General features: G+C 41.0%; 1 protein-coding gene across 1 annotated transcript in view; it reads left to right on the forward strand.

Annotated features, from left to right (window-relative positions):
• Nucleotides 1-20,981, forward strand: part of DZANK1 (double zinc ribbon and ankyrin repeat domains 1) — a 39,597-nt gene extending 18,616 nt beyond the window's left edge. The window contains exons 5-10 of the mRNA XM_083357709.1: nucleotides 1,919-2,043; nucleotides 4,289-4,381; nucleotides 9,101-9,320; nucleotides 15,383-15,486; nucleotides 19,505-19,576; nucleotides 20,499-20,981. Of these exons, the coding sequence (XP_083213835.1) occupies nucleotides 1,919-2,043; nucleotides 4,289-4,381; nucleotides 9,101-9,320; nucleotides 15,383-15,486; nucleotides 19,505-19,576; nucleotides 20,499-20,510 (626 nt within the window). The 3' untranslated portion in view covers nucleotides 20,511-20,981. The remainder of the gene's footprint in view (nucleotides 1-1,918; nucleotides 2,044-4,288; nucleotides 4,382-9,100; nucleotides 9,321-15,382; nucleotides 15,487-19,504; nucleotides 19,577-20,498) is intronic.
• The last annotated feature ends 3,635 nt before the right edge of the window (nucleotides 20,982-24,616 follow it).

The raw sequence follows: 24,616 nt of genomic DNA on the forward strand, positions 1-24,616 counted from the left end.
CTCAGAACTTGACCTTCATTAAATCCCAAAAAAGATCCAGCATGAGCTCTTCTACTACAGATAAAAGAAGAGAATAACAAATAAAACAACATTGTCATTCCATGTGTGCTGGAATGTCTGAAAAGCTCAGGAGGATTTTCAGCCTAACACCACATACTTATATACTAAGTCCAACAATACACTGAAACTTGTCCACCCAAGGATAAAATACCTCCACACAAACTGAGCAATGCAGTAAATGCAATACAATGCAGTGAGACGTGTGCAGATCTGTACATTGGTGAAACAAAGCAACCACTTCACAAGCGCATGGCACAATACAGGAGATCTGATCCATCAGGACAAGATTCAGAGGCACATCTGCCCTTGAAAGATAAGGGTCACTCTTTTGAACACAACAAAGTCCACATTTTGGATACAGAGGACCATTGCTTTAAAAGAGAGGTAAAAGAGGCCATTTATGTTAACATTGAGCAGCCTCTCTCAAGAGAGGAGGAGGGATAAGACACCATCTATTCCCAATTTACAATGCAGTCTTTTTGACTGTTCCAAGAAGATTCCACTTCTCTGATTCAAGTCACCCCGAGGTCACAGATAAAATCCCAAGTAACCACACAGTGTTAAGACCAGTTGTCTGCATAGGAAATACAATCTTTCCACCCCCACCCATTCTGTCAGAACCTATCATTCTCACACACCCCAACTAATCTCAACTGTCAATAACTGTCCTTCCATCTCCAACACCGTCCAATACAACAGATGAAGCTTCCAGGATAGGAAGCGAAACTTCAAGCTCCTCCAGTCCAGTAGCCTTTTCAAAAATAAAAACCACTTTTGATATATCTTTTATATTTTCTGTTTTATATCATGAAAAGCTGATCAAAATAAGGTATTTTGACCTTGATATTCTGAGCTCCCAAAGTTACTCAAAGATTAGCTGAGGACATGACCACTTTATTGTCAAAAATAAGTGAATACACTTTACATTAAGTATAGTCAGGAAAGAGATGGGATGGGATTATGTGAATCTGAAATGTATTCTCAGTACCAATATAAATAGAAATGCAATTTCAAAACATAATATGAATAATTTAGCAACTGAGCAGTTAAGTAGAAAATTATATAGTAAAGTTTTAACTGGGTTTTCATCTATTTTCTATTACCTCTTAAGCTAAAATGTTGGACTGTACCATAGGCTGTTCTATAAGATGCTAAAATATCTTTTCAAGTATAAAAATGTTCTTTCCTACCATTTAGAACTGTTCAGCTTGTATTTAACTTTACTTTCAGCAGTCTAGATGATATTCAACATTAAAGTTTTTGTGAAAATCAAATATGTTGCTAAACATACAAGATTTCAAAAAAATCCTAATTATATATTAATTGCAAATTAAAACATGAGGTGGATTTTGGGTGCTTGTTACATTTTTGCCCATATGTACACGGTGGCTCAGTGGGTTAGGACACTGAGCTTGTCGATCAGAAGGTCGGCAGTTTGGTGGGTTGAATCCCGAGTGCCGCATAACAGAGTGAGCGCCTGTTACTCGTCCCAGCTTCTGCCAACCTAGCATTTCGAAAGCACGTAAAAATGCAAGTAGAAAAATAGGGACCACTACGGTGGGAAGGTAACAGCATTCCATGCGCCTTTGGCGTCTAGTCATGCCGGCCACATGACCACGGAGACGTCCTCGGACAAGCGCTGGCTCTTCAGCTTTGAAACGGAGATGAGCACCAGCCCCTAGTCAGAAACGACTAGCACGCATGTGCGGGGGAACTTTTACCTTTACCTTTATTGCAGATTTGCTATGTGAGTTAGTTGTTAGAATTTTACACTTTATACAGTGTTAGACAAAGTTTACATTATTTTTAATATATTGTAGGAAAGTAACAGGCTAATATGATGTATGTATCATTTTAGGTTTGTGGAATGAAAAAACATCGTTGTCCTTACATGTTGATGGACCACATTCATTGAAAAAATATTTGAATGTCTCAAATATTAGACAAGAGTCGAACTCTGCTGTGTTGATATCTCAGTCACAGGTGATCAAATCATTTTTTAATGTGTTAACAAATTAATAAAGATTCTGTTAAACCAGGGGTGAGGGTGGGGGTGAGAGAGAGAGTTGATAAGAATTGTAGCAAGTAAGGAATATAACTTCTGTCCTGGAACTAGTTCTTGTTTTGCTTAAGAAAAAAGTGCTATTGTCACAAATGCTAACTGCAGTTCTTAATACCAACAACTGCAAACTCTTTTAAGAAATATTTCAGCCAGGAAGGGTGTTGCTGCTCCCACTTAGACTACCTTCATCCTAGTGATAAAGAGCAACTAGAAGGAAGAAGAATCTTTTAATTGTTGCATAATAATAGTAGCTTCTTTTTTGTTGCTCTGGAACATGAGTGGATCTAGTGCATAGTATTAGTGATAGATCAAATAATTCATCTTTTAGATTATGTTTGTTTTTTCTTCTCTGGAAATTTACCAAAAAGAATCCCTAGACTATGAGCTAGACCAGACATGTCAAACTCGTGACATCTGGTGATATCACGCAACATATTGGGACTGTTTTGCCATTGCCGGCAATGGGGTAGGTGCGGCTTCTGTGTGACACGTCTGGACCACGGGCCAGCAGTTTGATACCCCTGAGCTACACCATCAGAGACTAGGTTTACTCATGAGCAAATATATTAATAAATAAGATATGAATCTACTTTTGAACCTAATTCCAATTACATAAAAATCCTCTCTTTAATGTAAAACACAGTTGTAAGTAATGTAAAAAATATAACATTTTGATAATAAATAGATTGTCATTACCAGGCAAGTACAAATAATAGTCAGTTAAATGTCACATAAACTATCCTTTGTTGCAATTATAGATGATGGCTTTTTGAACCATCTACAGCATTCTGTGTTCTGTGTCTTTCCAAATTCAGTGTTATTTTCTCTAAAATTTTCTGTTTTGAAAATATTTTGTTGGGCTCTGGTAGTGCAGTGGTTAAGGGACGCGGTGGCTCAGTGGGTTAGGACGCTGAGGTTGTCGATCAGAAGGTCGGCAGTTTGGCGGGTCGAATCCCGAGTGCCATGTAACAGAGTGAGCGCCTGTTACTCGTCCCAGCTTCTGCCAACCTAGCAGTTCGAAAGCACGTAAAAATGCAAGTAGAAAAATAGGGACCACTATGGTGGGAAGGTAACAGCGTTCCGTGCGCCTTTGGCGTCTAGTCATGCCGGCCACATGACCACGGAGATGTCCTCGGACAAGCACTGGCTCTTTGGCTTTGAAACGGAGATGAGCACCGGCCCCTAGAGTTTGAAACGACTAGCACGCATGTGCGGGGGAACCTTTACCTTTACCTTTACCTAGTGCAGTGGTTAGAATGCAGTATTGCAGGCAAATTCTGCCCAAGGTTGACTCAGCCTTTCTTCCTTCCTGAGGTTGGTAAAATGAGGACCCAGATTATTGGGGGCAATATGCTGACATTATAAACTGCCCAGAGAGTGTTGTAAAGTACTATGGGGTAGTATATATGTCTAAGTGCTATTGCTACTGTTTCTTGGATCTTCCTATGGTATTTATTGATTTCAAATCCTATGATTTTATGTGTCCCTAGTATGGTATGTACCAACACTTACGTTCAGTCTATAGCAAATCTCTATTTTAGGGTACAATAGCATGAAATACTGCAGTTGCTATAAACTTGGAGGAGTTTCTTTGGGTGCTTAGCTTCATGAACAAAAGCTTGTGGTAGAATTAAATAGGAAAGCAATAGAAGGCTATTGGATCTGATCTGCAAAAATCAGGCCACCATTAGATGGCAATTGACAGATCTAGTAACCTTAGGAAACAGCAAACATTTCTGTATTGTTCTCAAGAAAATTACATGGAAATGTCCATAAGTCACTGTGAATCATGCTGATATAAATCCTTGATGTAACCAAGCAAGATCCATGTGGTCTGATTCGTGCTCATCTATGAATTTTGGCCTTTAATCAGTGTAATGGCTTTCCTTTAATATCTCAAGCTTGTGAAGTTCTTTGTCAAATGCAACATAAAGAAAAATTCATTTAAGCGTTAAATCTGTTTTCTCCTATAAACTATGTTCCCTGATATAAGCTACATTTTTTTACTTACTGAGTTGCCTTTTAAATTTAACCTGTCTGTTTCTTCCTTTCCTATAAGAAAGTTTTCTTTTGTAGAATATTGTAACCTATAGAATATCTGGCATGTATTGTTGATACATATATTCTACAAATTTTAGTGATTTGTGCTTGTTCTATACTTTAAAGGATACAGTATTTTGCTTTGCATGTGGTGCAGAAAATCCACTTCACATTAAAGAATGTATGATCTGTGAAAGCAAACTTTCTGAAGCCCAGATGGTAAGAATTTCTATAATATAAACAATCTCTGAACATATTCTTTCAACCTAGTACTATCTAACAAAAAGACAGTCAACTCTGGTTATATGAGATACCAACAATTATTTTAAAGTGTTTCCATGTAATATACCTCAGAGGGGGGCAACCGTAGCCCCAGGACCATAAGTAACCCTTTTGTTAAAACTCCTAAAACTCCTTACAACAAATATCCTGGTGCAAATGTCAAAATGGATTTGTCACCATTAAAAAGTGACCCACCGGCACCAAAAGCAGGAAAAGTCTTAATTCCACCCATATATATGCATGACATGGCACCACACAGTTGCAATCATTGTTTCACCTACTGTGGCACTGGACTTACCAAACAAGTATTAGGTCCTTTAGCATCAAAAATATTGATCACATGAATACAGTGAGAGCTTTTGTATCCATATTATTGTCTACTTATTTACTGCAAATAAATATGTGGCTTCATTACTCTAGAGAATTCATAATAGTATAGAAAAACGTTTCCATTTCCATAAATTCTAGTTAAAGTACCATAACAAATATAAAAATACTAAAATCATATTATTGAAGCTTACAAAAAGGCAACTCAAAGAGAACCACTTGGCTTCAAATATCCAGCAAAATAGAACTCCTTTTACTCCTTTATTCAATAGTGTGGAGCCCAAACTTGACTTTTATGAGGCAAGATGTTTCAACCACTTTGGTTTAATGGTAAAGGTACCAGGCTAGAAAGCAGGAGATTGTGAGTTCAAGTCCTACCTTAGCCATGAAAGCCAGCTGGGTGATTTTAGGCCAATTTCTCTCAGCCCAATTCGCCTCACTGGGTTGTGGTTGTGGGGAAAAATGGAAGGAGGAAGGGGTATTGGATATATTTTCTGTCTTGAATTATTTATAAAGCTAACAGAATAACAGAGTTGGAAGGGACCTTGCTGTAGATGTAGTTCAATTGAGAAATATACATTGCAGTTTGTCAGGCAGTTTATGAATTCATCTGGTAGTGATGTGTCTATCCCATATTTTTCTATCTTATCAAGAGGTAGGTTGTGGTTTACTTTGTCAAATGACTTACAGAAGTCTAGGTATACAATGTCCACATCATTTCACTAGTCCACCGATTTAGTCACTTGGTCAACGAATGCAATAAGATTTCTTCAGCATGATCTGTTTATGACAAACCCATTGGCTCCTAGTAATAGCTTTGCTTCCTTCTATGTGTTTGCAGATCCGTTCTTTCATTATTTTTTCCAGAATCTTACTAAGTAGTGATGTCAGGCTGATTGATCTGTAATTTTCTGGATCCTTTTTTTTCATTTTTAATAATTTAATAATAATTTAATAATTTAATTTGTATACCGCCCTTCTCCCGAAGGACTCAGGGCAGTGAACAGGGCAATACATAATAAAAAACAGGATACAAAAATTAAAAAGTAATTAAACAACAATGCCCATAATAAATTAATACAGATTAAAAAGTTAAAACCGATTTATAAAACCCAACCCCATCCCATCAGACCACGCCAGCTTGTTCAAAAAGAAAGGTTTTGAGATCGCGCCGGAAGGAGCGAAGGTCGGGGGCCATCCGGAGCTCAACCGGCAAGCGGTTCCATAGGTCTGGCGCACCCACAGAGAACGCTCTCCCCCTGGGGGTCACCAATCAACATTCCTTGATCGGAGGCACCCTGAGGAGGCCCTCTCTGTGGGAGCGCACCGGACGGAGGGAAGTTGACACCGGCCGCAGGTGTTGCCGTAGGTAATCCGGACCCATGCCATGTAGTTCTTTTCCAATCTTCTGGTGGTTCCCTGGTGGTCCAGGATCTTTGAAAAATATGATTCCGTGGTTCAAGATCATATCTGCTAGCTCCTTTAGATCTTTGGGAAGAACTGGTGATTTGAACTTGTCTAGGGGGATGAATGTTGTCTTAATGTTTTCTTGCCTATTTTGACTTTTATTTCCAGTCTGTCATTTATGGTTCTGCTTTGGTACATTGGGCAATTTCCCCCCCCTTTTTTGTGAAGATAGGTGCAAGGAACGAATTAAACAGTTCTTTCTCCTTGTTGCCTATCACTTCCTTGCCATCTTCTCCCATTGGTGGACTAATTATTTCCTTGATTTTTAATATGTTGAAAGAAACTTTTTAAAAATTATTTTTGACATTTGTTGCAAGTCTTACTTCATTCTAAGCCTTAGCTTTTCTGACTTCATCTTTGCAAATTTGGACTATTTGTTGGTATTCTGCCTTAGTTATATGTCCCTCTTTTCATTTTTTGTACTTATCCTTTTTGTCTTTTAATTTATCAGAGTTCTTTGTACAAACATACTGGTTTGTTCTTGGACTTCTTGTTTTTTTTTCAGTGGTATTGAGCTGGACTGGGCTTTATAATCATATTTTTCAGAGTTTCTCAAGCTTCTTGAGTTGTTTTTCTCTTTAAGATTTTAATCCATGGAACCCTTCCCAAGATCCCTCAAGGTTTGTTGAAATCAGCTTTTTTAAAGCCCAAGACACTGGTTTGATTATGTTCTATTGCTTGTGTTGAATTATTTTGAATTCCAATATGTCATGGTCACTCTCCCACAAAGTTCCTGCAACTTCAATCCCTCTATCACTTCTTCCCTATTACTAAGAATTAGGTGCAGTATAACTGTCCTTCCTCTACCTTTTGGATGACAAAGTTGTCAACTAAGTTGGTCAGGAACTTGTTTGATCTCCCACTTAATGCAGTTTATCTCTCAGTTGATGTCAGAGAAGTTCCCCATTACTACTGTGGTGTGTTTCCTACATATATTTGTTAAATCTTCCCCAATAAGATTCTAATCTTTTTACTTTAGTTTTAGAAAAGATTTGGATTTCTTGAAACAATAGATCTCTTCAAAAGATGTTTAAGACAGAGAAAGTACATATGGATCTTTTAGTACCAAATATATATGTTCTCACTTCTATCACAAATGAAGGCAAATATATGTGTTCTAGAATAATGTTGCAAGATCCAATCTGAGTTGCTCACTGGGATGAGAGTTTTAATCTTGAGAGGTTTATTCTTCCAAGCTTTTGGACTCATGATGGAGTGAGAGAGAGAGGTTCTCTGAGGATGGGCTCTAGCATGAAAGCTTGGAAGACTATAAACCTCTGATCCCGGTGATCAACTCAGATTGGATCTCAGTTCTATGTTGGTTCATCCACTTTTTTTTTTTCAAATAGAGGCAAAATGAAATGTATTATCTGGAAAGAGAAAAGGTTATAGCATTTTAAAATCAAGTTTCTTATCTAAGGCCATTTATAGATTTGATCATGTGCTTAATATATATTTTAATAATATAACAGCACTCTTTCAAATACTTAGTACTTTATTAAAAACATTAATATTAGTAGAACATAGATGTACAAAATCTTGGGGAAGGTATAGGAAATAGGTTTTGAGAGAGACATTACAAAATAAATAGAAATGAATATGGAAAAACTCATAAATGTTGTGCCATACTTATACATTGCTTTAGGATTTTAGTATGAAATATTTTAAGGGATATGTAAGATTAATAATTGTGATATAAAATTAGACTGTTTGTTCTGAATGCAGAATTCTTCAGGATCTCTAAAAGATCACAGGACTGGGAAAGGAACAATCACTGATGAATGATTTGGAAAGCTACTGTCACATGTATCAGAGGTTTTCCAAGTTTTTCAGGCCATGGAACCTGTTAGGGTTTTTTTTAAAGAAAAATTCCTGAAACCTGTTCTGCCTGTTTTTGAGACACAGAATGATGAGTTGTCATGAGCACAAACCCCCTGTGGGAACTGGGGGGGCTTCTGTTGTACTTTAGAAAAATTACCATGGATATTCCTGTTTGAATTACTCAACCCCACCCTCACCCTCCAACTTTCACAGAACTCAAGTTCTTGGAATTCAATGTGAACAAACCTGATGTACTTAGGTTAGATTCATTTACACCACACGTGTCAAACTCATGATGTCATATGACGTCACGTGACGTATTGGAACTTTCCCCCATTACCGGCAATGGGGTAGGCGCAATTTCCTCGTGATGAGTTCGGCCCACGGGCCGGCAGTTTGACACACCTGATTTACACCATTCTATCATTCAGTGCCTGCATATAGGGTATTTAAACTCTATTCGTGTCAGCCACTAACCCAACACCACCATGTCTGTTTTTATTGCCATCTAATATCATCTGGATGCCCTACATTTATATATAAACTGTCAGTGAACTATCAGTACATCATACTGGCAGATGCAAGAAGATAGCTCTGTTTCCTAAAAAATTAGAATCATAGGACTGGAGGTCTAGTTCAAGCCACTGCTGAAGGCAGGAGTGTTACACCATCACAGTCAAATGGTTGTCCGGTCTATTTTTGAAAACGTTCAATGATGGAACACCCACATCATCAGAAGGCCAGCTGTTCCATTAATTAATTGCTCTTGCTGTCAGAAACGTCCACCCATACTTCTTGTCCTGTCCTCTGGCATTCTAGAGAAAATGTCAAGCCATGCAAGTACTGGAAGACAATTATCACTCCCCACCCCACCCCACCCCGCCTATCCTACTCTTTGATAGGCTAGACATGTCCATTCATCATACAATTTAGCCTCCAAGCCCTTTATCATCTTTGTTGCTTGTTTGTTTTTGTTTGTTAATTTTTGTTTAGGGAAAATGTATTAGTGGGATTCTTATATTATTTGAATTATCTTAACAGAATATCAACTTTCAAATCAAACAACGATCAAGTATTTCATTGCCAATCTCAAGACCTGACACTGAAGAGAAAAAAGACCAAGGAACTCAGACTGTTGGATTGTTCTACCCATCTCACAAATATCTAGAGAAGAAAGAAAGTGAGGCACTCTTGCAAAAGGAGAAGCAGATTAAGACAAATAATCACAAATCTCTGCTCACAGCTATCAGCCCTGGAAGAGGTATGAAAAAAGCTGATTAAAAATGAAACTCAACAGTTAAGTTTAAGGTTTTCCATCTTTCTGCATTATGTCCTTTTTATTATTTATTTATTTAACTTTTATGTTACCCACCTCTCCTACAGAGTGGCTTTGGGCCACTTACAAGTTATTCCTGTTCAGTTCCTGGATTCTTGAATTACCATTTATATATATATATTTCATTCTTTTTCTTGCCTGCCATTGACTTCCTTTCTATATTGTAATTTTGTTTTTAATTGTAACAGTTTCTTCTACCCATCTTCTAAAGTCAGCCCATCATTTCACTTTTCATCTTTCTCTATTCTGCCTTGAAGAAGAAGACTGATCAGAATGAATATAAACTGCAGGCTACTCCATATGTTAATGAAAACTGGTCAGTATAGGACAAGCTTTCCTAAAAAAATATAGAAATTGTGTCACTGTACATGCATATATATGCACTGAAATTAATTTCAAAATTATCTTTCTTTTTTTAAAAAAAATACAGTAGAATGAAGCCTAAAGCTAATTATTCAGCCAAGGAATGAGGCCAAGAAATCAGAAAACATAAAGGGAGAATTAAAAACTAGGGCAGGGACTCAAAATTTGTAAAATTCCAATGGGCCAGTAAATGGTACTATTCAAATGTCAGATATTTTTACACTAATGTGTGGAATACGGGAAATAAACAGGAAGAACTAAAAACTGCTAGCTTAGGAAGATAAATCTGCTGTTGATAAGCCTCACTAAAACATGATCAGGAATTCTTTTGATTGACACACAGCCCTGGAAGACTATAATTTATTCAGTAAAAAAAATACAACAAAAAGAATAACAGAACAGAGTAACAGATTAACAGAGATGTAAGGGACCTTGGAAGTTTTCTAGTCCAACACCTGCTCAAGCAGGAGACCTTATACCAAAGAAATGGCTCTCCAATCTCTTCTTAAAAACCTCCAGTGATGGAGCACCCACAACTTCCAGAGGCTAGCTGTTCACTGATTAATTATTCTCACTGACAGGAATTTTTTTCCCCTTAATTCTAGGTTGGATCTCTCTTTGATAAACTTCCACCAGTTATTTCTTATCCTGCCCTCAGGAGAATAGTTTGATCGTCTCTTCTCCGTGACTTTTTCTTTTTAGGTGTGCCTCAGTTTTAAACAATATAGTTTTGAACTTTTTTTCTTTTTGACATATCTCTAATTAATCATCTGGTTAAACACTGATTTATTTCATACCCCCTTGCTGGACCATGAACTTTTTACTTTTTTTACTGCTTTGCTTTAGAGTTATGAAACCGTTTCCTTTTTGCCATATAGAAACTGACTATGGGAAGCAACTTTCTCCTTGAAAGTGACCTGATTTGATTTATATTTACATTGGATTTCTACTGCAAGGATTTTGTATTTTACTAGTTCTTAAAAAAATGCTGCTTTAGTTTTCTTTTGTATATAGTTTGGGCCTTTTTTCTTTCTCTCTCTAAAGAGATGGGAATTTTCCCTTTCTTTCCTATTTCCTCTCTATTGTGGAAAATATTATCTTAATTTTTCTTGCATCCATTTTGTTATAGAATTCTATTTTTGTCCTTCAGATGAATTGCCTACATTTTGCTGCAAAGAAATTTGTATTATATTAAAAATGAAAACAACAATAAACCCAGATCAACTTAATGTTAAAGCCTTATTGAAAGCCTTCCGTGAGGGGGGGAGAGTGCTTTTTAAATTATAAGCTCTGAATGAAAATTTAGATAAAATGTTTGATGATTTAACAACAGTCATAAATCAACCTAAGGATGATACTCAGATACAGGTAATAGCGGCTAAATAAAACTTGCAATTGAGTGGATTGGAAGTCAGTTTGTTGCTGTTAGAACTGAAGGAGGAGCTAACTGGAGAAGGCTGAAAGGGGCATGAATTTAAAAGCTTCAGTATTGTAATATGGATCAGTGATGAACGGCATTCTTAAGAAAACTGATGGAGATTGTGGAATAGACTTATTATATTCAATCAGAAGACAACTGTTAAGAGAAGTTATAATTCAACTTGTACAAAAACTTTCTGAACAACAAATGCTGCAGAGATATTTATAATAGAAATCTATGGGGAATGAGCTGCAATTGTTTGGAAAGATCCCAGTTATAATTCTAAGGAAAAGTTTCATTATTAAGAATCAATCAAAGATTGACTTCCGGTTTTGCACCATAGCAACACAGTCAAGGGATTGTGGGGCTCCACATTCCACAGCTGGCTTCACCCTGGGAGGGGACCCTAAATGGATCTAAAGCCACCCCAGAGAGACAATGAAGGAGGGGGCCCCTGTTGATCATGGAAAGACTGTGGTCGATCCATTTGATCCAGGGAAAGCCCTCCAACCCAACAGGAGAAAGGCTAGCTAAACTGCGGTGACTAGTCCAAAAGCACCAAGAACAACTGTGAACAATGTGTTTGGAATTGGGTGAGAATATCGATCTTCTCTATTTTGAAACTGATTTCCTGGAAAAAAATCCCCAAGAAGCAAAAAATCCTCCAAAAGTGAGAAGGAAGGTGATTATAACCCCACTCCTCCATAGATGGAAGCAGCAATTTAATTTTTATTAAATCAGAAATACATTGAAATGGATTGGTGTGATGTAAAGCTACAATCTGAATAAAACTGAAAACTATGGACATTGTTAAGATTTTTGATTTGAAAGCATATTGATGAAATTATAAGAAAATATTTTTTTCATTTTGGAGGTTGGAAAATAAGTAGGTACTGACATTGAGTGGTGGATCAGAGTATGAAACTATAGCTGCACTGTCTCAGAAATTGGCAAGATGCCCAGAAACAGAGCACAACTTGTTCCTTTGATCTACAGTGACTCTTAGCTAAATAGAGAACAACTGAGAATAGAGGAAAGAAAATACACTCGGCTATCTATCACAGAATGAGAAATACAATTGTTATAAAAACTGCTGACCTTCTTGTATTATAAACACTTACTGAGCTGTGATATTTAAGTTTAAGAATTGTTTGCAGAAAGAAAACTCTTGACTTTTTGGCTATGCTTCTAGGGGGGAAATTACTGGATTGTTTTTAAGTGGTTGAATATTTTGGACTGTTCATAAAGATAAGAACTATATAAGACTATGGTGTTTGGAACTTAAGACTGATTGGTTTGGTGAAAATGGAGGTTGCATACACAACTAAAAGTAGTAGGAAACCACACTCAATATTCCTTTCTAAAATCCCCAGTCTGGAGATCTGCAGGAGTAATACTTCAAGACAAGACAAATATCTTCCAGGAGGAAATGCATGCTATAACTAATTCAAATGACAATTGTTTCAAATCATGATGAAATTAAAAATAATTTTAATGATATAAATGAGCACATCTTTTACCTAAACTCAGAATTAAAAAAACTCTCATAAAATGATGACAAAGAATGAACAAATAAATCAGATAATAGAACAAAAACCAGAGGAAAGTAATTTAAAGATGGAGGCGACAAATGAAGAAAATCACAGCTTAACACAGACAAAGAAAAATCTGCAAGATTCTGCTATAATATTGGAAATGGAAAAGGATAAGAAAGATTTGATAAAATAGACTATAGCGCTGTCAGGAGAACCACTAGAGTTTGGGAGACAAAAAATGAAAAGAGAAATTGAGGGAGAAGGAAAGTGAAAGCTTCCTAACGAATATAAATGAGCAAAACTCTCCCTCAAAAGCACTTCACTCAATTTGTCTTTCCCATTTTTAACAACACTTATAAAAATACAGGAAGAACCCCCTGCCAAGCTGAACACACTGATTCAGAAACCTGCTTGGCAAAAGAAGAAGGTGAGAACTAGATTCAAAACAGAGGATTTGACCTACCAGATGGAGTACTATATGATTAAACACTTGTTAAAAGAATAGTTAAATTTTGGATATGAATGTGTTCTATAGTAAGAGAGATGTGATTTATAAGTAGTATAGTATTTTTTTTATGATATGGGAAATGTAAAAATAATGGGATGATTTAAATAAGCAAAATATTTCAGATATTCAAATTTAATCAATCTGGAGAAAACTATAACTGACAAGAAATGTTCTGAATTCTGAAGGGAAATTAAGCTTAAATAAGAATAGGCGAGAGCCAGACTCAAGAGAGACAATTTGAGCTAGTAGATGGAGTACTATATGACCAAATACTTGTTTGAATATGGTTAAAAGAATAGTTAAATTTTCGATATGAATGGGTTCTATAGTAAGAGAGATGTGATTTATAAGTAGTATAGTATTTTTTATGATATGGGAAATGTAAAAATAACAGGATGATTTAAATGTACGAAATGTTTTGGATATTTAAATGTAATCAGTTTTGAGAAAATTATAATTGACAAGAAATGTTTTGAATACTGAGGGGAAATTAAGCCTAAATAAGAATTTTGAAAACAGGACATATAGTGATTCACATAAGATGATTTTTTTGCAAATACAACTGTAAAATAAGCTGATTAGAAAAGACGCTACATACTGATGTTATTCACATAAAACACTTGAAAAATGTTTATATTCAACTTTGTATGTATTGAAAGTACTAAGAACTATATTTGCTCAATGTTGGTAAAAGGAGAATATTATTGGAAGAAGAGAGGATCAAGGAAAGCTATTTCTAGATAGTATGTTGATTATGAAATCATAGAAATTAATTATTGTTGTTAAATTTATGAACCCAGACAACACGTTGTTTACCAAGTACTCAGTGGGTTAGGACGCTGAACTTGTCGATTGGAAGGTCGGCAGTTTGGCGGGTCGAATCCCGAGTGCCGCGTAGCAGAGTGAGCGCCTGTTACTCGTCCCAGCTTCTGCCCACCTAGCAGTTCGAAAGCACGTAAAAATGCAAGTAGAAAAATAGGGACCACTCCGGTGGGAAGGTAACAGCGTTCCGTGCGCCTTTGGCGTCTAGTCATGCCGGCCACATGACCACGGAGACGTCCTCGGACAAGCGCTGGCTCTTCGGCTATGAAACGGAGATGAGCACCGGCCCCTAGAGTCGGAAACGACTAGCACGCATGTGCGGGGGAACCTTTACCTTTACCTTTAAAGATTGTTATTGTAAAAAATCAATTAAATATATTAATAATAAAATGAATCAATTGAAGATTGATCCTGGACAGATCAGAGATGACTGCAGTGGTTTATGGTAGATTTGAAGCCATTGTGGACTTTCGCATGTGAAATACAATAATAGATTATTAATAGAGAGAACTGAAGTTTAGATTTGTTGTTTGGTTTACCTGTTCATTGTTTTTTATATAGTAAATAGTAGGTGAAATTAGCTGGCTAAATAGAGCTGTGGAAGTTTATAAATTGTATACTGTTTTGCAAGGAGGGGAACTATTATTGTTGAAATAATCAGTATTCAACTACAGGGGACAATATATGTGTGTGTTGCTTTTCATGCATATTTTTGACTTGTTTAGTTTTTGCTTTGTTATTGTTTCTCTTTTTGAAGTTTGTATTTTAACTTTGGAAATAAAGTAAAAAAATTATCAGGTGGAATTCTGTAGTGGATCCTGCATTTAGCGGCAAATTGAAGTAGATGATTACTTAGTTACTTCCAATACATGGAGTCTGCAACTTCTGACCACAATAGGGTCCAAAATTTCTGTTGCTAAGTAACACATTTGTTAAGTGAGTTTTGCCCCATTTTATGACCTTTCTTGCCACGGTTGTTAAGTGAATCTGGCTTCCTCGTTGATTTTGCTTGTCAGAAGGTCTCAAAAGGTGATCACATATCTCAGGGCACTGTAACTGTCATATATGTGAGTCAGTTGCCAAGTGTCTGCATTTTAGTCATGTGACTATGGGGAAGCTGCAATGGTTGTAAGTGTGAAAAATGGTCATAAGTCACTTTTTTCAGCACCATTGTAAGTTTGAATGATCAGTAAACAGACTGTTGTAATTCAAGGAGTACCTATATTATGACTTTATGAACTCTGTGTTTTTAAATTCGTCTCAGGATTGTTTAAGTATTCTGTATGCAAAGTCTGTTGATATTTTTCATGTGATCTTTTTCCTCACTTTTTATTTTTAGGCTATTGGAGGAAGCAATTAGATCACGTCTGTGCACATCTTAGAAGCTATACACAAAATAATATGGAGTTCAGGACATTAATTGGAGAGCCTCAGATGGGAAAGGTAAAAAATTCCTGATATAAGAAGCCGTTACAGCTTAGACTTCCTGCTGTGCTGCTGATAGCATCCTTCGAGGAAAAATCTTATCTGCTTTTTTCCATGGTAAAATAGATGTAAGTAATCTTTGCTGAGTGACCAAAATTGGGGCCATCAACTCCATTGCTAAGCAAAAGGGCACTAACAAAAACATCATATGATTGCGATACACTTACAACATCACTTCTCATGTGGCCATTAAGCGAACATTGCAGTTTATTAAACCGAACATCACATGACCATGACTTGAGATTTTACTACCATTGACTTCTCCATTGACTCTGCTTGTCAGAAGTCAGATGTGAAGCACACAAATGGCAATTATTTGCTACAGGGATGCTGCAACAGTCCAAGGACTGGTCATAACATTTACGTTTTCAGCACCATCGTAACTTCAAGCAGTCACTACATAGGGCTATTGTTAAGTGAGGACTATCTAAACTTCAGTAGTTTTTTCTTGGTTTTTTTTTGTATTTGTACTCATTCTGTATGTCTTTTAAGTATGTAAATCAACCAGTCTATAGTTAAATCTTTTCTCAAAAGAAGGATCAAACGGAGATAAAGTCATTTTTTTTCTCTTCTTGCTAGTCTTCTGTCTTTCTGTTTCAAGAGAGATTGCTGTAGTTACCATAGAAATAAGTTGTACTGCTCCTTTCAGTATAACAAAATGAGAACCGTCTCTTGCCTACCTTGTGAGCATCTCCTTCATCACTTTTGAGGGAAATTGAAGAATGGAAATGAAGGGATTGTATCAAAGAAATAAAACCTTTCCATAAAATGTGAAAATGCTTCAACTTGCCATTAACCTCTATTCACTTCAGGGAAAATTATTTAATAGCCGCTGGATGAATGAAATGACATTTTTCCACTTCCACCCCTCAAAATTACCGTATATACTTGAGTATAAGCCGACTCGAGTATAAGCCGAGACCCCCAATTTTACCCCCCAAAACTGGAAAAAGTTCTTGACTCAAGTATAAGCCGAGGCTGGGATCCGCCGAGTGGCTTTCAGCACTGGAGAAAATGCAAAATCGCTCGAGACCAAACTCGAAGGAATCAGCTGCCGGTGGGAGCGAGGCGATCCGTGCGGTCCCGTGACAGCCAGTCGGGCAAGCAACGCGAAGAGCGGCAGGGCTTTATTTTTGCACCGTGGAGCTCCCCCTCCCCCTCCTCCCAAACTCCCCCTCTCTCCCCCTTCCCCCCACTTCCCAGAGCTGAATACAGGGTATTAACCGGCGGCGGAGGCTTGCAGAACAGCGGATCGAGCCTCTGTCGCCGGCGGCTGGATCCGCGCTCCGCAAGCCTCTGCCGCCGGCGAAGGCTGGATCCGTGCTCCACAAGCCTCTGCCGCCGGCTGGATCCGCGCTCCGCAAGCCTCTGCCGGCGGCGGAGGCTGGATCCGTGCTCCACAAGCCTCTGCCGCCGGCTGGATCCGCGCCCTGCCGCCGGCAGAGGCTTGCGGAGCGCGGATCCAGTGGGGGGGAAAAGCCCTTTAGCAGGATTTGCCTGCATGCCGGCGGAGGCTGGATCCGTGCTCCACAAGCCTCTGCCGCCGGCTGGATCCGCGCCCTGCTGCCGGCAGAGGCTTGCGGAGCGCGGATCCAGTGGGGGGGAAAAGCCCTTTACCAGGATTTGCCTGCATGCCGGCGGAGGCTGCATCCGTGCTCCACAAGCCTCTGCCGTCGGCTGGATCCGCGCCCTGCCGCCGGCAGAGGCTTGCGGAGCGCGGATCCAGTGGGGGGGAAAAGCCCTTTACCAGGATTTGCCTGCATGCCGGCGGCGCTGGATCCGTGCTCCAAAAGCCTCTGCCGCCGGCTGGATCCGCGCCCTGCCGCCGGCAGAGGCTTGCGGAGCGCGGATCCAGTGGGGGGGGGAAAAGCCCTTTAGCAGGATTTGTCTGTATGTCTCAAGTGCTACCTAATGTGCTTTCAGCCTCAGTCGGCCACTCCACATTGTAATCACGAAGGTAGCTCTCTAACGGAAAGGGAAGGGAAGGGAAGGGAAGGGAAGGAAAGGAAAGGAAAGGAAAGGAAAGGAAAGGAAAGGAAAGGAAAGGAAAGGAAAGGAAAGGAAAGGAAAGGAAAGGAAAGGAAAGGAAAGGAAAGGAAAGGAAAGGAAAGGAAAGCCCACCATCTCTCCTCTGCCGCTCGCTCTCGCCGCTCCAGCCCTGGCGAGCCAAAGAGACGAAAGGCCCCGAGCGATAGGAAGGGGATCTCTGCCCTAGAGCGGGAGTGGGGAGGGAAAGGGGGGGAGGAAAGGCCCGATCGCTTTGTGTTGAGCTGGTTCAGCTCAGCCGGACTAGGCGGGGCTGCGGCTCCCAGCTGATGCCGCTGCTGCCATCCAAGTCCGGCCGGCAAGAACTTTTTTTCTCCCCGCCCCGCAGTGACGAGTAAAGCGCGACTTACTTCCTCCTCCATGCCCACGTCGCCTTCTCGCCCAACAATCCCAAGTAAGGGGCGGCCTCAGAAAGGGGCTCTAACTTTCCCCTACCGCTCGAACTTATCTTCGAGAGGAAGGCAAAATCGGGAGAGGGAAGAAGAGCGAGGACTGGAGCAGCGCTTGCCCGGCTTCTCTCCCCTGCAGGGAGCGGCAGGGTCGGTTCCGCCTCCACCATGTTCTCTCTCAAGAGCCTTGTCCCACCCACAAAACGCCAGCGCCGCTGCCGCCGCCCCCTTCCTAGCCAGCCCTCAGCCGCTTCACAAGCACCCGTTGCCGGCCCAGTTCTATCAGACCCGCGCGGTGCCGCACGTACTCCGTTTACACGGCCCCCGTACTTCCCCCACACGTCCCTTCTCCCGCCTCCTTCCCATAACGGCCTCTACCTACTGGACGGCGCCTCAGCTCCCCGTGTCCGCCGCCGCCACCCTGACCAAACCCTCTCTGCCTGTGCGCGCCCTCCCTCCCTCCCTCCCTCCCTCCCTCCCTCCCTCCTTCCTCTCTGTCTCTAGCTGGGCGAGGCTTCCAGCCGTCGCCATGACGCTGCACGCCCAGCTTCTCTCTGATTTCTCTGGCCCAGTCCAGTGATGCTTGAGAGGAAAAAAAAAGCGAGCGGGCGGGCGAGGGGGGGAGGGAAAGGCGAGAATGACCGCTTTGTGTTACCTGCCATGAAACCAGTCCTTGCAGGCGTCGCACTCTATCATGAAGCGGGTTACATCGTAGGGCAGCCAGGCAGTGGAAAGAAGCAGGCAGGCAGGGTGCGGAGACCTGCCGAGGTTTGGGGAGGTGCGCGTGCACCTCCCCAAACCTCCCCAAACTTCGGCAGGTCTCCAGACGGCGGCAGCTTGGGAGAGGTGCGCGCGATCCCGGAAGCACCGAAGCCTCGGCCGCGCGCAAGTCCTCGGTAAGTTCTTTTTTTTGTTGACTGGAGTATAAGCCGAAGTGGATTTTTTCAGCCCAAAAAGTGGGCTGAAAAATTCGGCTTATACTCAAGTATATACGGTACTAAAGATAATTTGCCTTATGGCCAACATGTTTAATTTCTTTTCCTTTCCTTCCAATGACACTGTGTAAACTCTTACAATCATATTTTATTTACAATTGTGCCCCCTTTGCTTCCTCTTCAGTTCTTGCTCTCCTGTCAGTAGAAAGAAACACTGTGGTCTGTTTGGGAACATATTAATGAAGCTTAGCTGTTTCCTATTTCTACTAACCAATGATTTCTAACACTCAACTGTTCTTCTAACAACAGAAACCTATATTCTAATGGAGCTACCTAGACTCTCCTGGTTCGATGCTGAAATACTAATAGTATTCCCAGAAATATCCTCAGACTTCAAATCTGATTCTTCAGAGGAATATGAATACATCCAAAGCAGACTGAAGATAATTTTCTATACTCAGGAACATATTTGTCTTGTATAGATAAACATTCAATATTAGTCCTCATTAGTCCTTTATTTAGATAAGGAAATGATTAGCGCTATTTCTCTTTAGCTAGGAAGAAGTAAGTAGAAAGCAAAGCTAATCACTATTTGTCTTTTTTTAGCTTATTTCTGCTACTGTTCATAAGGATGGCTATCAAGTCAGTCTCCAGATCAATCATGCACTTGCTAAAAAGGTTAGTGTGAACATTTAAGCTGAAATAGTAAAATTTTAGTATCGGTAATTCTAGTTGCAGATTGCAAAATTCACTTTTTTGAAATTAAAGAAATAGTTGAATTATTTTAAACCAGGGATTTTTAAATCTACTCTGAGCATTTTAAATGATTTGAAAACATATTTAGGGTATGAATTCATACATATATATTTGAAGGTAAAAGAACCCTGCCCCCCCTGCATCCTCCATTCCCTCCCCCCAAGGCTCCAGCCCTATCCACAGCTGGCATGAGGACAATAATCCATTTTCCATCGTAATACGTGGTATATCTACTTTCTTAATATACAGTTGCAGGAAACGCTTGGAAATAATCTTAATTAAAACATAGTAACAATGATGTCCAACATCCTATCATTTTCCGAGGACGCTTATAACAATGCGGTCCACAGCAGCACAGGATTCACCCCCTTTCAAGTTGCCATAGGCCAGGTGTTCAATCCCATTTTTGAGCTCCCCCAACATGCCTCCTGCCACACCTTCTTGAGTGGATGGACCCCCCTGCAGAACCTCTAGCAGTAGTACGCCAAGCCCATGCCAAAGGAATACAAGAAATATGCTGACAAAAAGAGAGCTCTGCAAAAGGAGTTCAAAGTAGGAGACAAGGTCTTCCTACTTATGAAGTTGTTGCAATGCAGGCTACCTTCCAAAAAACTGGGCCCCAAATACGTTGGCCCCTTTCCCATCATTCACCTGATCAACCCAGTGGCTATAAAATTAAAATTACCAAAATATCTTCATCAGGTTCACAAGTGTAGCTAACAAGTAGGCTGGCTTGGTCCCTCAACAGTGAGAAACTGATGAAGCGGGCGCAGCAGTGCTTGCACTTTCTGCGTCGCATGAGAAAAGCTCATCTTCCTTCCCCTGTTCTAACCACTTTCTACAGGGGGACGATTGAAAGCATCCTGTCATACAGCATCACAGTCTGGTTTGGAAGCATCACTGCTTCAGACAGGAAGGCGGTGCAGAGAGTGGTGAGGAGGGCCAAAAAGATCGTTGGCAGTTCCCTCCCTCCCATCCAGGACATAGCACATAAGCATTGCTTGAGCAGGGTCCACAAGATTGTCGGGGCACTACACATCCTCTTCACGACCTGTTTTCCTTGTTACCTTCTGGGAGGAGGCTTCGTGGTATCCATAGCAGACATCCAGACTCAACCATAGATTCATTCCATACAGCATTAACCGTGTGAACTCTCAGGCTTCGTCCTTCCATTATATATTCAAGATGGGACAGTATTTAATATTTTATTGTTATGTATATGTAGGGGTGTGGGTCTATACATATATTGTATATAGTATGTTTTAGGTGTGTGTCATATATGTGTTTCACTTTGAGAGCGGGCAACTAAATTTCATTTTTGATGTGTGCAGTTGTGCCTACCGTAAAATGACAATAAAGATGATCTTATCTATCTGTGCCTTACTGTAGTTTGTTGAAAGCAGCAGTCCAATTCCCTTTGCACCCAACTGACAAAGCTCCCCCTATGCCTATTTTGATTGAGGGAGAGCAACACTTCGAACTTAGGGAAATTTTGGATTCCTGTGTTCACAGGGGAAATCTCCAGTACTTGATCCTATGGAAGGACTTCCCTCCCTCAGAGACTGAATGGGTGGCTGCTAAACACGTTTATTCCCCCCCCCCCGCCGCCTTGTCAAACAATTCCCTGATTGATCTAGGTGATTGTCTAAACCTGTGTCTTCCCCCTCCCTTTCTTTCCCTTCTCTTCATTTTTTTCTTCTTTCCCCCGTTTAGCCACATTTCAGTAGGGGCAGAATGTCAGGCCTGCCATCCCACTACATTGGACTTGCTTAGCTAGATGTCAAGCTGTCATAAGTACTGGGGGGTGGGTGGGCGGAGGGAGAGCTGTGGGATGGGTGAACGGAGGGGAGCAGATGAGGAAAAGAAAGTGAAAGCCTTTGTACCATCCCATGGAAGCTGCAACCTGTTCCAAGGTCACCCAATGGAGTGCAACATTTTCAAGCCTGTGCAGCTGGAGACTGTTACCAAAACAATTTATTTGAAAGTGTTTGATCATTAACTGATAATGGGGAGGGAGATGGATTCCAAGGGAAAAGTTAACTGCTTGGTTTGGGTGCCAAACGCTAAATTTGGCTTTACTACTCTGTGACCACTTGCCCTTAGTAAAGTATACTTTCAAATGCTATGCTTGTGGGAGTCTTTCTTTTCTATTGACCAAATTGGAATGGCTGACACCTTCTAAAAAGTAGCCTGAGAATTCAACACTTTTTGTGCGGATAAAACATCCTTCCCTTTGTTAAGCTGCCCCATCCCAATAGCAAAACAAGCATAGTCATGGAAACAGAAACTATTGTGATTTGTAAAATATGTTCTATGTATATACGTATGCCCATGGAAGATCCACACATATACCAAATATAAACTAGTTGAATTACTGGAAGAAAAAGTAAAGGATCTAAAGCAACTGAAATCACTTTGAAACTAAACTTACAAAATGAGAAACTCCAAACTAAGCAAGAAGGCTATATCCAAATTGAACACAATAAGCAGTAAACAATTTGTAAAAGAAATGACCCTTTATATGAGGAGGACCAATGGAAACATGTCACCCACAGGAAAAATAACATCAACCAAAATCAGTGACCCTGTTGCTCCCTAATCCAGTCCACTCCACTCCAGTGCAATTCCAGTGGAACTGAGTTATCAATTTCATAGCCTACACCTGGAAGACAACATGCAGCCACTTATAAAAGAGGCATCACCAAGTGCCCCTAAATATGGCCTTAGAAGGCATCATCAAGTCCTCCTCTGAAAGTAAAGTAGCCCAAACTTCCCTAGTAAAAAAGGCAAGTGTTAGTGACTGGAGATACAATCCTTAGGGAAACAGAACCAGCATTCTGCAGACCATATTTTCAATTTTCCCTTCACCAAGTGCGCTAACATGTCCTTCATTAAGGGGAGTGAGTAGAGGTTATTCTCGCTCACTACGTTCAGAGCTCTAATCTACGCAGAGGCGAAAAGACCTATCTTTTTTCTTGTGGAATAGCAAAGGGCTTCCATTTTGGGTTTTGCTAGCTGTATGAAACCTCTTGCCAAATTCTTGTCTATAATTTTTTGTAGCCCTTCCAACTCTTGAGGGGTCATAGAATACATTTTCAGCTTAGGTAGTTTTGCTCCCGGTAAGATCTCAATGGCACAATCTGTGGTTCGGTGTGTGTGGGGTAGTTCATTCCACCTTTCTTTGCTGAATACTTCAGCTAGATCCTGATATTCCTCAGGCATGCCATGTAGTCCCCCATCATTTGCCATTGGTACAGCTTCCGTACCTCTACTCCCTTCTGGGGCCGGGACCCCTCCCCTTACGCCAGGTTTTCCTTTGGGGAATCTGTTTTCCCGTCCTCCAGTCCACTCAGTTAACTATACCATCCCTAAAATAAGGGGGCACTCCATTCCAGGGGTCACCTCAAAAGTCAAAGTTTGTGTGTGTTCTGTACCAGCCTGCTACCAGCCCTGCAGAAAAAGCAGGGACAACCCCCTTTACAAACGGCAAGAGGCTGGAATAAAGCCTCAAATTTATTAACATAAAACAGACACCAACCATGAAACAGGAGCTATGAAACAGGTACTATTCAAGCGGTTGCCTTCAGCAAACCAGCCCTCCCACACATTCCTTTTATACAGTTCAGGGCGTGGCTTCTCTCTGCCTCCTTCCGAGGTGCCCCATTGCCTTCCTCTGTTTACTCCTGATTGACTGCCTCCTGCGTCGGGCGTCCTTGAACAGGGCCAGCTGTGGGTCATCTTCATCCATGCTGTCAGGCTCACACAGCTGGGTCTCCGTCGTGACCAGGTGGAAGGGGCCTGGCTGAGGGCTCTGCGGAGCCTCAAGGCCATCATCAGCAAGCTCTTCAACACCCCCCTCCTCCTCCTCTGAATCGTCCGACCCAACTGCCGAACCCACAGGCTGACCCTGAATCACAACAGTGTGATCCCCTATGGTAAGTCGGATGGGCTGTGTGGCAAGGGTGGCTGGAACTCCCCCTGTGATGGACCCATCTACTGTAACTAGCCAAATGAAATTGGCTTCTTCAGCCTCCTGTGATTCCTAAGTTCCTCACCAGGGTTGGGCTTATGAGGCAGCAGGTGCAGCCTGAGTATCAGGGCTCTTAATGAGACCTTTTCCGCCATCCCTAGGCTGAACAGTTCTACAACTCTGGTGAGGGGCACGATGGGTCCTCTTACCAGGGGTTCGTCCTCCGAGTTGCTGTCAGAAGATTAGGGTGGTTTTCCTCTTTGGATCAGAGTTCCTCCCCTCTTTGTTGTTGGAGTTTGGACCTCGATGATCTCCATGCTCTTTGTGGCAGTTTCTTTTGGTCGCTGTGGTGTTTTCCTAGGCTTCCCCCCTCCGGCTCAGTCCGGCTTCCACATGGAGGTCTTTGAGTGGCACTCAGTTGCACGGTGTCCCTCCTTCCCACACTTGAAACAGGCCGACGACCTAGGTGTTGCGGTGGGTGGTCTCATCAGCTCCCGGGTCCCCTCTGAGGGGGAACGTCCTCATGACCATCCTAGGCATCACTTTCTGTGGGCTCGATCGATTTTGGCTTCTCCAGCCAGGATGTACCAATTATGAAGTTGATCAGGATCCCCCTGGGGGATACAGGCGTAATATAGATCATCATCTCCGGTCAGTTGAGTCAGCTTGCCAGGGCTTGGAATTCCTCTGTACATTTGGCTACAGGGTGACGGACTTGCCTCACCGTTTTAATGCGTTCTCTAGACTTCCGATCAGCCAGGGGGTCCTTGAACCTCTTCCTTAGGGCAGCCATGAAGTGATTGAAATTCTGCAGCTCCAGAGCATCGGCGTCATGTAGGGACACCATCCACTCGGTGGCTGCTCCTTCCAGAGCCATAGTTACAATTCTCAACCACCCATGATTACTGGCGATGTTCCAGCTGTATTCTTCCATATAACTCAGGATGTGGGCCAGGAAAAACCCTAATTTCTGGGGTTCTCCATTGTACTTT

The sequence above is a fragment of the Vipera ursinii genome (assembly GCF_947247035.1).
Source record: "Vipera ursinii genome assembly, chromosome: 3".
Lineage (NCBI taxonomy): Eukaryota > Metazoa > Chordata > Lepidosauria > Squamata > Viperidae > Vipera > Vipera ursinii.